Genomic DNA, 12549 nt, shown 5'->3' on the forward strand with positions numbered 1-12549 from the left:
TCTCGAGGCAAAGATATGGGATGGATATTGTTCAATGGCCAAGTTAGTGCCCAACAGAGTGTGCTTTTGAGTTACTGCAGACAAAACTAATGTTGTAAAGGCTCACCTTTCAGCACATTCACTTCACCAGATGCACCTTGTTTCTTTTCCTCACCTTTGATTGGGTGTGGTGCTTGGCCTTAATTGCACTCACCTGTCACTCGTTATATAAGGACTGCACTCACCAATCCCTCACTCTTTCTTCACTCCCACATGGGGCGGCAGCTGAGAGATAGCAGTCCATGTGTGTCTTTCTTTCCTTTACCTGTTATTCAATAAAATGACAAAACCTGCAAATGATTGATGACTGCTTATTCTCATTCTAATCGGATGAGCCCATGATGATGACTACGTAAACCCTGAACCTTCCTTCCTCCAAAACATGGTCCTCCGAGCCGGAGTAGCGTTAGCGTCATGGATACACAGCAGCCATTGACTGAAGATTTGAGACGTTCCGGTCGTGAAAGGCGACCTACTGCCCACCTGCAGCAGTATGACGTTCAGTATCCTGGAAGTAGAAGTCCTAGATGTGATACAGAGAGTCAAACAGAATACCAGCACAGTGACAAAGACACACATGGGCTGCAAGATCCTGTCAGAGAGTCAGAAAGACAACCAGAGACATCACCCTGCTCCTTTACCCACCAATCAAGATGAGGTGATGAGGGAACTCCTGATGACAATGAGGGAGATTAGGCAATTCATGATTCAGTTATCTCCTCCCCATTCTCGCAGTTCCTCCAGATCTTCAATTCACACTGTCTCATCTGATGAAAGCAAATCCTCTGTTTGCGGTTTGCAAGCCATTCCCCAAACACATCAGCAACATGAGCAGTTCCCAGTGATTGATCTAGCAACATGTCAATCACCCTCTCAGCCCCCCCAGGTTAGCTGTCACTCTGGTGCAGTTCTGGCTGCTAGCCCTCCTTTCCCTAATTCAACAATATTAGATGCTGCAGTTCCTTCAAGTGGTTTGCCTAGACCACTAAATTGTGGCTCCCATGTCGATCGCCTACTTGAAAAGTTGCCCGCAGAGCATTCCAGTCGCTTCAAACGGCACATTTACAGGGAACAAGGAGATATGATGTATGACTTACCTTTGTTCTCATCCTGGTTGCAAATGGAATGCAAGTGTCAACCAAGAAAGGACAGTCCTGTTTCATCCTTTAACCAGCCACGACCTGCCCATAAGTACACCTCTCCACTCAAAACAATATTACATGGGACAAATGCATTCAATCCTGTACAGGCAGCACAACCCATCATAATGACTAAGGCAAGATTTGCATATTGCTGCTCACCTGAACACCACATTAGCAAGTGCCCTGAGTTCATTAACAAGACAAAGGATGAGAAAATAAACTGGATAAAGAGAAACAAACGGTGTTGGCATTGTGCTAGAACTCATCAGGCTGCGAAGTGTGATCTGAGGAAAGCATGTGCCACCTGCATGAAAAGACATCTACAGATCCTATGTGAGGTGAATCAGAGACCTAGAACTGGAACTAATCCTGTAGTGAGGACACTGTACTTTGATAGACCTAGCAATTGTCCTAGTGTACTATTAAAGGTTGTAAAAGTGCTCTTGCGTAATGGCAAAAGAACCCTGGAAACATATGCAATACTTGATGATGGTTCCCAACGTACCATGCTTCTGACATCTGCAGCTAAGCATCTCCACCTAACTGGGGAAGCTGAAAAATTATCACTCAGAACTGTCCATCAAGAAGTTGAAACCATTCAAGGTTCTTGTGTAAGTTTCCAGATTTCTCCCATCGCACATCCAGCGAAAACTTACACAATTAATAATGCCTTCGCTACAAGTCACTTAGCACTTTCAGACCACACCTACCCCGTATCCTCTCTTCAACGGAGATACAAGCATCTTCAAGGTATCCCATTAACCTTTATTAACAAAGCAGCTCCACTACTGCTCATAGGCTCTGATCATACCCACCTTATTACGCCTATTGCACCAGTTAGACATGGACCATTTGGATCTCCTGCAGCAGTCAAAACCCGCTTAGGATGGACACTCCAAGGTCCAATCACAGACTTCCAACCCCAGAGCAGTTCCACGCATGCCCAATGTTTGTTCACATCTTCCAGTTCAGGTTCAGGAGAACCGCTCCAGCACATCCTTGTGTCCGCTGATGGCTCTGAATTCATTCAGCCACCTCATACTCTACCATCAGCAGTACCCATGTCGTCACCGGCAGTGCCACTATCACCAGTTCCACCGCCTGTGGCTGCCATTCCGCCAGTGGTCAGGGCGCTGCCTGCTCCTGCATCACCTGGTCCTGCCTCTGCCAAGCCCCGTACATTGCCCCCAGCACCTGCAAAACTGCCCAACGGTCTACAGGTCTGGGCCTGCCGCTGCATCCCACGCGGTTGGCATTTGGACCTGCTTTGCCGCCACCGCTGGCTACATGGTCGGCCCCCTGAACTGTCTGGCCTGCATTGTCGACCTCTAGGTCGACCCCCTGAACCTATATTAGACCTGTAGCATGTCTGATTCCTCTGCCCCCGCTTTATGAAAAAGAGCATCTCTAATCCTTTGAACATATTTCTCAGTAGAAATATGGGGGCAGCTGTTGTAAAGGCTCACCTTTCAGCACATTCACTTCACCAGATGCACCTTGTTTCTTTTCCTCACCTTTGATTGGGTGTGGTGCTTGGCCTTAATTGCACTCACCTGTCACTCGTTATATAAGGACTGCACTCACCTATCCCTCACTCTTTCTTCACTCCCACATGGGGCGGCAGCTGAGAGATAGCAGTCCATGTGTGTCTTTCTTTCCTTTACCCGTTATTCAATAAAACGACAAAACCTGCAAATGATTGATGACTGCTTATTCTCATTCTAATCGGATGAGCTCATGATGATGACTACTTAAACCCTGAACCTTCCTTCCTCCAAAACAACTAAAGACAAAAAGACTCACAAACAAGCAGCAACTGAACATCTCGAGGGAGGAAGCAGTCTTTGCTGATGTCCATGGGTTCTAGACTTCAGGCAGTCACTGACAGCAAAGGATTTTTATCCAAGTACTAAAATGTATCCTTATATTTAAAATGACTTTACTTTATCCAGTTGCTTTTGAGCCCCTGAAAACACTGGACTGTGTATAAAAGTGGATGTATTTTCCCAATAATTAATACATTACTTCTGTTAAACCCCTTAAATTAAAGCTGAAAGTCTGCACCTTAACCACAACTTGATTGTCTGAATTAAAATGCACTGTGGTGACAGGTAAAATTAAAAAAGCTGTGTCACTGTCCAAAACATTATGGACCTAACAGTCTTTCAAAATCCTATCGTGTATTGAACTAATTAAGAGAATGGGGGACAATGACTCTATGAATTTGTCTTTTTATTTAACATTTTCAGAGCCTGCTTAAAGAATTTCCCTAATGATTGCTACAGCTATTAACATGTTAGGCTTTCACATGAGCAAAACATTGAATGAAAGACTTCCTTACCGCTTCCTTTCCAAAAAAATCCAATTTCTTCCAATTAAATTATAAATACACAAAAGTTTGCCTTCATGAAAACAAGAAACACTGTAAAACGTGGACAGTAACTGAGCAATATTGATGACATTAGGTAATGCTATTGGCATCTGGACAAGTTCCACAAACTTCTCCCAGGCCAGCCACTGACTCCAGAAATAGGTGAAGAAGGGAGAATTTTGCAGCGGGAAGGCTGCACTGCAGTGTCTGCAGAGGAGAGCTCTCCTCCGATGCAATATCTGCACTTGCTGGGCTGTTATAGCTCTACACAATACTGCACAGAGAAAGCCAGAGAAAGAGTTAAAAGGTAGGACTGATGGGGCACACAAGCGATTCATCTTAAGTGAAGCAGACAATGCATCTCCTGGGTACATTATAATACAATCTGACTTCTGCGAGAAAATTATATAGTCATACAGAGGGAACAGGGTGTGTAGGTGTTTCAGGACAAAGATATTGTGTACAAAGGCAGGGACAGCAGCATGCCTTTGCCACTGTATGGGGCAAGGACACACTGCCAAGTTAGATGATATCCTATGGGTGCAGGTCTGGGGCAGGGGAGGACACAGAGATACACAAGAGAGGAGTTAGGGGAGGAGAGATGAAGAAAGGAGAGGAAGGAAGGGATAGGAGACAGGCAGAGAGACCGGATGGGAGAGGTAAGAGAGTAGACAAAAAAGGAGGGTGAAAAGCATGAATATTTCAGGCGTCAAAGAGTAAACTTAAAGCTGTTGCTCATTTGGTTTTTCATTAAAGAGATGAACACACATACAAAGCTCTCTCTGAATCTGTAGAAGACTTTAGGTGTCTTTCTGATCAATGCAGTCCATTTCCCCCCCAGCAGAGGTGTTCTCTTTCAGGTCCTCTCATTGATTTGCTGTGAACTGACGCCCGCCAGGATTCACCTGTGTCGGCAGCAGGGCAGCCAGTCCCCGGCACATGTGACAGGAAGCATAACGTCTGAAATCAGAGCAACTTTTCATTCACGTATGACGGCCTCTCGTGCCACTGTAACTGTGACCACATGGAGAAAATATTAAAGCCAATCTGACATTCAACCTCCCGGCTTCGCACTGTGATTTGGAGCTACAGGCGGAGGCATGACGCGGAACGTCATTTGGCCTTCAGGTTTCTATTACAGCTCAAAGGCTAGAAACATCTTATACCAGCAGCTCATTCTTTTTATACCATCATAGGAAACTCTAGCTGTTGTCATAGCGTCCCATCAGAGTGCTGACAGGGCCCTTTCCAAGACACTGATCAATGGACCAGTTAGATGATACCACACTAGTTGTTTTCTGTTTTTTTTCACTGCATACATTTTGAGACTCAGTGCAGGATTGTGGTATTCTTCTCGTTCGGTTGATAGACAGAATCATGCTGTGTGAATTGAAGACTTGGGATTTCAGTGCTAATGTTGGTTTTGCACAAAATAACAGAGGACAGCAACAAAACACAACAACATCAACCTTCCAGTACTCCTACTGATTAATAGGAATACAACAAATCTGTTTGTGTGTGTGTTTCCTTTTTATTTCACAAGGGATAGAAAAAAACACTCATCACAGAACAAGAGCGGCACTTGAATAAAGGTGAAAGCAGCGTACTCTTACTCACAGACTGTGCCTTTGTGCACATATCTGTCCTGGCAGTTCACGATGACGTGATTTCATTACACAACACTAGTTTACACTGAAACAGCTCACTCTGAATGCACAGCCTTTGTGTTCACTGTTCTGTGTATCTATCATAATTCTGCTGCAGTATAATCAAATAACAGGCACAATAAAGCGTCAAATGCTCAGGACACAGTTATTGATCTGATTCATTCATTAAATATTAATGTCTGTCAGCAAAAATATCATATACCTTTGCAACAAGTAATACAACATGTACATTACGTGGTCAGCAACTGTGGGAGGGAGGGGCTCTTAATTTTGCAGAGATCCGTTCAAAATATGAAAGAGAATTGAATTTATGGGGTACATTTGCCCTCAAATGGTCCCAATAAATAAATATATAAAAACCGAAACAAAACCCTGAAATATTCAGCTGCAGTGAAAATATTCCTGCATAATTTCCATTTTTCTTTTGCAGAAAGGTATAAAAAATTGATATGTATATAAAACAATCTCCCTAAAAACAGTAAAAAACAGAAAGAAAAAAGGGGGGAAGCCTGGTTGCTATGTCGATTGCTTTGGAGTTGAGGACAGATGAACAGACGAGAAAGCAGAACTCATCCTCTCGCAATGAAACAGTTCATTCATTATAACCATTTCTCTGCTGCATGCCAAATCATTTCTGCATCAAGGCACAATGCACACTCTGCATCTCCTCCTGAAAAGTCCCGCCCCCTCCCTCACTCACTCTTTACCTGAGCCACCAGTCCACCTTACTCAGAAACTCTCAGAAGCACCAATGTGTGAGCTCACTCGAGAGCTCTGCACTCGGTGTGTCTCCGGCCAAGTAGGGGTCCTAGAAGGATCTCATTTGGGGGGGGGAAAGAAAAAAAAATACATTTGAAAATAATATTAGGCTTACTTGAAACAACCAACTTGCCTCCCTCTTCTCAGCTGTCCTGACGGAAGAAGAGAGCGCGCACGCGGCGAACGCATAGTCCGCATCGGCAGTATCCAACTTCGGCACCACAAGAGGACATGGGTGACAAAAACGCCGGTAAGAAACTTCCACGTGCTTCTTTATGAATAATTTACTAGCACATTTTGCTTGGGTAGTTGTTCAGACGCAGTGTTTAATGGATTTGACTATTTAAGCACGGACTGCGCAACGTCAGAAAAAGCCAAACAAAAACTCTAAAAAAAAAGGAAAAAAAATACACTTTTTGAATATGGGCACGAATTTGACCCAGTGGATGCGCAAGATATCCTGCACACGCCATAACCAACTACACATCCTCACCACATGGTTCAGTGCTGCAGGGCGATGCTGCTACTGCTGCTGTATCCAGACTCTCTCGCTCAGTCTACTGCCTCTTATAGTTTTGTCACCCCAAGCATACACTCTGCAACCCCAGTGTGCACCCTAAACTCCCCAGCACTGGTCATAATTTAACATTATAAGGACTGCAAATCACATATGCAGTGCACATATACATTTATAGAACCAGTGTAAATATTACATTAGGCTTTGGTTGTTTTCAAGCAGGCTGCTGCGCATGGTAAAAGGTTTGGTCTCCCTTCTCCTATAGCGTCTTTACTCTGTCAGTGCTGTCAGCTGATTTAGACAAAAACTGCTGCCTCTCCACTTTTTTTTTTTGCGGTGAAACGACTGCTCTGCTGTTCTCCGTGCAGCGGCGGCAGTGTTCCCTGAACGATTAGCATGCGTGTTGTTGACAAAGCTTTTCAACTTTACCAGTAATGGGTAGAGAGGCTGCAGTTTACACCTGCTGGATGCTGAGTCTGCTCCCTGAAAAGCTAGATGTCCTTAAAGGCGTTTCACTCTAAACAGTGATGTGCTTCATTGTCTTTATGTTGTGGAGGTTTTTTTTTTTTTAGTTTTTTTTTAAGACACATGGGGGTTAAAGCACAAAGGGGGGTGTTCCCTGTGTAAAATATATTTGGATTAGGGACAGAGTGCCCTTGTTTAAGTAGGGTAACCTTCAGGCAGGGTCACATTGGCCTGTTTCGCTCAGAGTTGTTCCAAAGCAAAGTGTGGTAACATAGCAAAAAAGCCTATAAAAGTAGTGGGGAAAAGCAGGTTTCATGCCAAGTGCACAGTTTAGATTCCACTTACATCATTTGGAGCACGGATATTAAACTAATCTTACATCGTGGGCCACAAACAGCCTACTTTGTTTTTAAGTTGGCCAAAACGGTAAAAATCAATATAAGAAAACGAAGTGTGAGGTTCTTTTACTTGGCAAAGATATGCTGCTGTAATTATTGAAAGAAATCTGTCAGCACAAGTCTTTGGGCTTACATTTTTAAAATAAATGAAAGATAGTGAAAGTTATTTGTTAACTTGCAGAAAATGTCCTATTTTATTTCTTTATTTTACTGGTGACACACCGTAAAAAATATTTATTTTTTGTAGTAGATACAGGAAATACAGGCTTGTTTCTCTCATGTAATGGTTTATCTAGCACTTGATTACACTGGTGTATTATGAATGTCTGTAAAATCTATTATATTTAATGTTTAAAGACAAAAATTTATATTCTCCTTCATATTTTCCAAAGCTGTCCAGTGGGTCGAACTAGAGTCTTTGCTAGACCGATTCTGGTATAAACCTTTTTCAACCCACTCTGGGATCTCTAGTGTTTATCACCTAACGAAGCAGTTACAACCACCACCAACCTCTCAATTGAAGTTTTTCCTGTGCATATGTACTAAATCTGTGGAAGTGTAGTTTGAACTGTCACTGTTTTCAGATGCATCACCTCTCATCACTGGTTTATTACTAAATTAAGTGATTGCATTGTTTGGTTGTAGTTTTTTATGCTGACATGTGTTGGATGCTATTGTCGTTTCTCTCTGTGCATGGCATGGGTTGATTCCCTGAAGTGTGATCTCATATAAAGTAGAACATCAGCTCACGGTTCCTCAACTTAAGTATGGTGCTTGTATAAAAATGTTGTTTTATGCTGATGATTGCGTTTACATGGATGCTTTGGTGGGTGTTAATTTGCTGTAGATGTGACCAAAACAATCAACGCAAAGCTGAAAACAATAGGCGGCTTTGAGTGATTGCCACCCACATGCCTGTAATTAAATAAAGAAATAATAATGAATAAATACAAAAATCTCAGTTATCTCTGTGCAATCTGCCACAAGTGTGTTGTTGTTGTCCTACGGTCAAATTGAGCCGCTAACCTCAAGTTTGCACACTTGTCATTCAGCAGAAAGGTGTTTGGCAGCATTACTTGTTGCAACCATAAACAGTTTTGAAACAGTGTTGATTTAAAAAGCACTGTTTCTTTAAGCTTTGCAGAATACTAGAATTTCAGCAAACAGTAATAACCATCAGCAGTGACTCTGGGGTTTTGTGCATTTAAATATCTTCTCAAATCTGTGACTGTTTATCTTTGTATAGGTTATTTTAACTGCCCATTAATAAATATTGTTGTAATATTTAACTATAGAGATGGCAATAGATTTCCACACAGAAATGATTTATTGGCATCTGTAGTTTATGCAAAAGTTTTGTCTGGTAGAATAAAGTTATTGTGTTGCTGTCAAAGCAGCTTACAAAAACAACATATATGCTATTATTATTTACCCTCAGCCAAAGATGTACGATATTACACTATATTATGCATCACTGCTGACTATTTATATGATATTTTAAAAGCAAGTAAAAGCCTTAATTTCTACTTCAAAATGAAAATTAAATACAGATAGACCGAGTTTGATTTGAAGCGTCCATTACATTTCCAAATAACTAAAGCACATATGATGTACTGGAAGTAAAATTTGAATTTCAGTTAATACAGAACTGGCAACATTAGCTTTATTTATGGCATATATGAATTTTAAGGAAAGTCAAGAACTTCACTATTTGTGATGGAAGGTTTTTGATTGTTCTCTTCGTTTAGATGAGTGTTAGCACTGCTAATAAGGCTAGCCTTCTAGTAGTAGTACTAGTTGTAACTGTGCTTTTGTACCAAGCAGACTTGCAAACTACTTTATCAGTTTATATAGGCCTATAAAATGATACATGCAATAAGCGTTTGATGCCTTAACATGACCTTTGTGCACCAAGTATTAAATAACTAAGTGGATTTTTCATATGTTTTGAAATGTTTTTCTCATCCATCATCCATCATGCCCCACTGTGGGCAGCTTTGCTGCAAACACTTATAAACAACTGAGTCATCCTTGCAGTAATTTTAAACAGGGATTTATTTGTTGCACTAAACTCTGTACTTAAATGTAATATAGACACCTCTTGCTCATATTCAGATGTAAAGGGGTTTAAGCCTTTGGTTAATGTATTTACTAATTTATTTTTTAATGTCTTTGTTCTGTTATAATCAATGGTCATTCAATGCTAGGCCCTGTCTTTATTAAAGGATTCATATTTTTTAATAGAAATAAAGATGATCTAAAGCTGTAAAGCCCATGTGATTTGGTTATTACTAAGCTAAACCCAACTAAGATGCTAAATATCTCAAAAACTTATGAAGTAACACACACAGATGCATTCTTGTGCTCATTTTCACCACTGCAGTGATATCTGCAGAAATTTGTTAAGTGGTTCGGTGGAAGACTTCATCCAGTGGTTTCAGGGAAGGAGTGTTATGGCCACAGCTAGACATGCTGTGATGTCTGCCTCCATGGGTGTGTCCTACCACCTGTCCTGCCATAGGTACTGCCCTTCTGCACAGCTGTACTTAAGGCCAGAGTGAGGAGCGCTGCAGTGTCAGAGATCCTCTTTGGTTTGCCACGTGTGAGCTGTGTGTTCTGGATATTTACTCCTATGTTGTGGAGAGGAGCATGTTTTTGGTAGTTTACACTTTTTAACTTATGCTTTTGTTTAGTGACCAGTGTCTGTGCTGTGCTGTTTGTTTCTTTCCTTGCCATCAGCTTGCCATCTCTTTCAGTTTGATTATTTAACTTTTTTTTGCCTCCATGTCTTCTTCAACCAGGACACTTTTTTTGCACATCTCCTGGGCTTTTTAGGGGAGAAACGAGGAGAAACAAGCTCTGTTGTTTTATAAGAATCCTACTAAAGCAAACACTTCAACATGTGTTGTAGGACAATCCAGTTTATGTGGATTTTTTAAGTTTGTAAGGCTCGACTCTATCTTTGAGCTCTCCAGTCAGTGCCTGGGTTGGATTGGGAACAAGTGAAATGTAAACAATGTACACATTTTCTCTTTTTGAAGCTTTAAAATTAAACTGAAAGGTCTGTAAACAACAGGTCTTATGATAATGACAGTTTTACTGCTGTCAGATTGATGATCAGGTGATTTAAACAAGTAAAGCAAACATCAAAACTGACAGCAAATTTCAGGGTGTGAAGTATCAAAAACTTTGAACATATTTACATTAATGCCAATAAATGAATGGAATGATAACCAGCTAAGCATAGCCGTAGCAGGGAACTGACTGTAAATAAACATATCAGAATTCCATAAAACCATAGCATTTATGAGATATTTATTAGAGCTTATCATACAAATCTCATGCCGTGTCAGAAGCATGGTGCTATAACTCTTGTGTCATATTAACGAAATGGAATAGATCAGTGCTTATTTACTTTGTGAGTAATAATCAGGCACACTAAGTCCTCCCATCATTAAGTGACTGTCATTGTGATTGTTTTGTCCATTTTTAAATAAAATTGATGCTAATAAATGAAAATGTTCCACAATTTTGTCCCTGGGACAAACACATTAAAACTAAAACTACATTTTTAATTAGCATAATTAATAATAGATTTTGTTTGGATGCTAAAGTGTTGCCTCAACTACAGTGCGTTTTTGTCACTTCACGTTCCCTCTGCGCTATAGCCCCCGTTTCATCTCTATTCCTCCCCTCATACCTTCTTTGGCTCTTTAGCAACTAGCGATTGACTCTGCAGTGGTACAGTATAGTGAAAGCTGAGTGTACAGTACAGCACCATCACCAAGTCTGTAACTCTGGGTCTGATGCCAGCTCCCTGCACCCTCTACCCATTCTCTCTTTATTCCTCTCTGACCTTTCCTTATTTGCATGTGGATGCTGTTGTTGAGGCATTTTGCTGACCTATAACGTCCTGTTATGTTCATTGTGTAGATTTTACATAGGGAGGGAATGTTCCCATGGTAGCTGTAATCATATATCTCATTGTCCTTGTGGTGCAATGTCACATGAGCACAAGAATTAGGTTTTGAAATATAGTAAAATGTTGCAGTATATACTGTAAAGTACTTTTTAGCAGTGTGCTGAATGAGACGGCAGAGATTGGCATAGTGTTTGTTTGGCTGACTGGTGACTTGGAAAAATAAAATAAAACCCAGCATCCTCTTTAATTTGTTTTGTCTTGTGCAAATCTAGTGTTAATGTTTTAGCAATTTGAGTATCTATAGGCAACTCTCTTCTACTTGGATATGCTCGCTTTAATTTTAATGGTTTATGCTATGGCACCACCTGGTGTTGAAAATGGCACATAGCGCTCTAGTCATCATGGGTCAAAATGCGTAATGAGATCGTGAACCTTCTCGTTTGGATAGTGAGTCATAACTGAAAACACATTTTAAGGTCATTAGAGCTTGAAGTGCACACGGTGAGTGTCATCTGGAGATATAGTGTGATATAAAATATATGCAAAGGCTTTTTATAGAGTCACAACTCCACTGTCCAGTATTGCAAGTACCTAATTCAGTTCGGGACCGCATTTACGCCACACTGTGATGTTCCAACAAATCCTCATCCTGGAATTGACTTTCCCTGATTTAGCAGCTGACTTTTCACTTTCACGCATTAACAAAAGACGCAGTGGAACTCCGAGATCTTCCACGCAAAGTGCTGTAGCGAAACCAAACTGGTTACTTCTATTGTTCTTGCTCTCGTTGTTTCTGCACACTGTTCCTGTTGCATTCAGGAGAAAGATTTACACTTTTCACAAAGTCATGATCAGCTTAAAGCGTATATGCTGATCTATATCAAATCCATATATGGAATTTAGCGAAATAACAAACGCACTGCTGCCGCACTTGGAAGGACACTTCGGTGGCCATTGTTGGGGTGGCTGTAGCTCAGGCAGGTCATCTACTGATCGCAAGGTTGGTGGTTTGATTCCCGGCTTCCCCTAGTCCCTAGCAAGATACTAACCCCAAATTGCTCTCCGGTGTATAAATGTGTGTGAATGTTAGCTAGAAAGCACTTAGAAAAATGTGCTTGTGCTAATGGGTGTGAATGCGCTTTGAGTGCTCAGAAGAGTAGAAAGGCGCTATATACGAACCAGTCATTTACCGTTACTCACTCTTTCATAAGCAGTGACTGAGCCATAAACTTTCTGCTACTCTCACGCATCGCAAAACATCATTGACTT

General features: G+C 41.2%; 1 protein-coding gene across 1 annotated transcript in view; it reads left to right on the plus strand.

Moving 5' to 3' along the window:
• The first annotated feature begins 5983 nt into the window (after positions 1-5983).
• The window catches only part of fgf12a (fibroblast growth factor 12a), a 32205-nt gene continuing 25639 nt past the window's right edge, over positions 5984-12549 (plus strand). The window contains exon 1 of the mRNA XM_076876638.1: positions 5984-6228. Within this exon, the coding sequence (XP_076732753.1) occupies positions 6210-6228 (19 nt within the window). The 5' untranslated portion in view covers positions 5984-6209. The remainder of the gene's footprint in view (positions 6229-12549) is intronic.

This window comes from Maylandia zebra, linkage group LG18 (assembly GCF_041146795.1).
Source record: "Maylandia zebra isolate NMK-2024a linkage group LG18, Mzebra_GT3a, whole genome shotgun sequence".
NCBI lineage: Eukaryota > Metazoa > Chordata > Actinopteri > Cichliformes > Cichlidae > Maylandia > Maylandia zebra.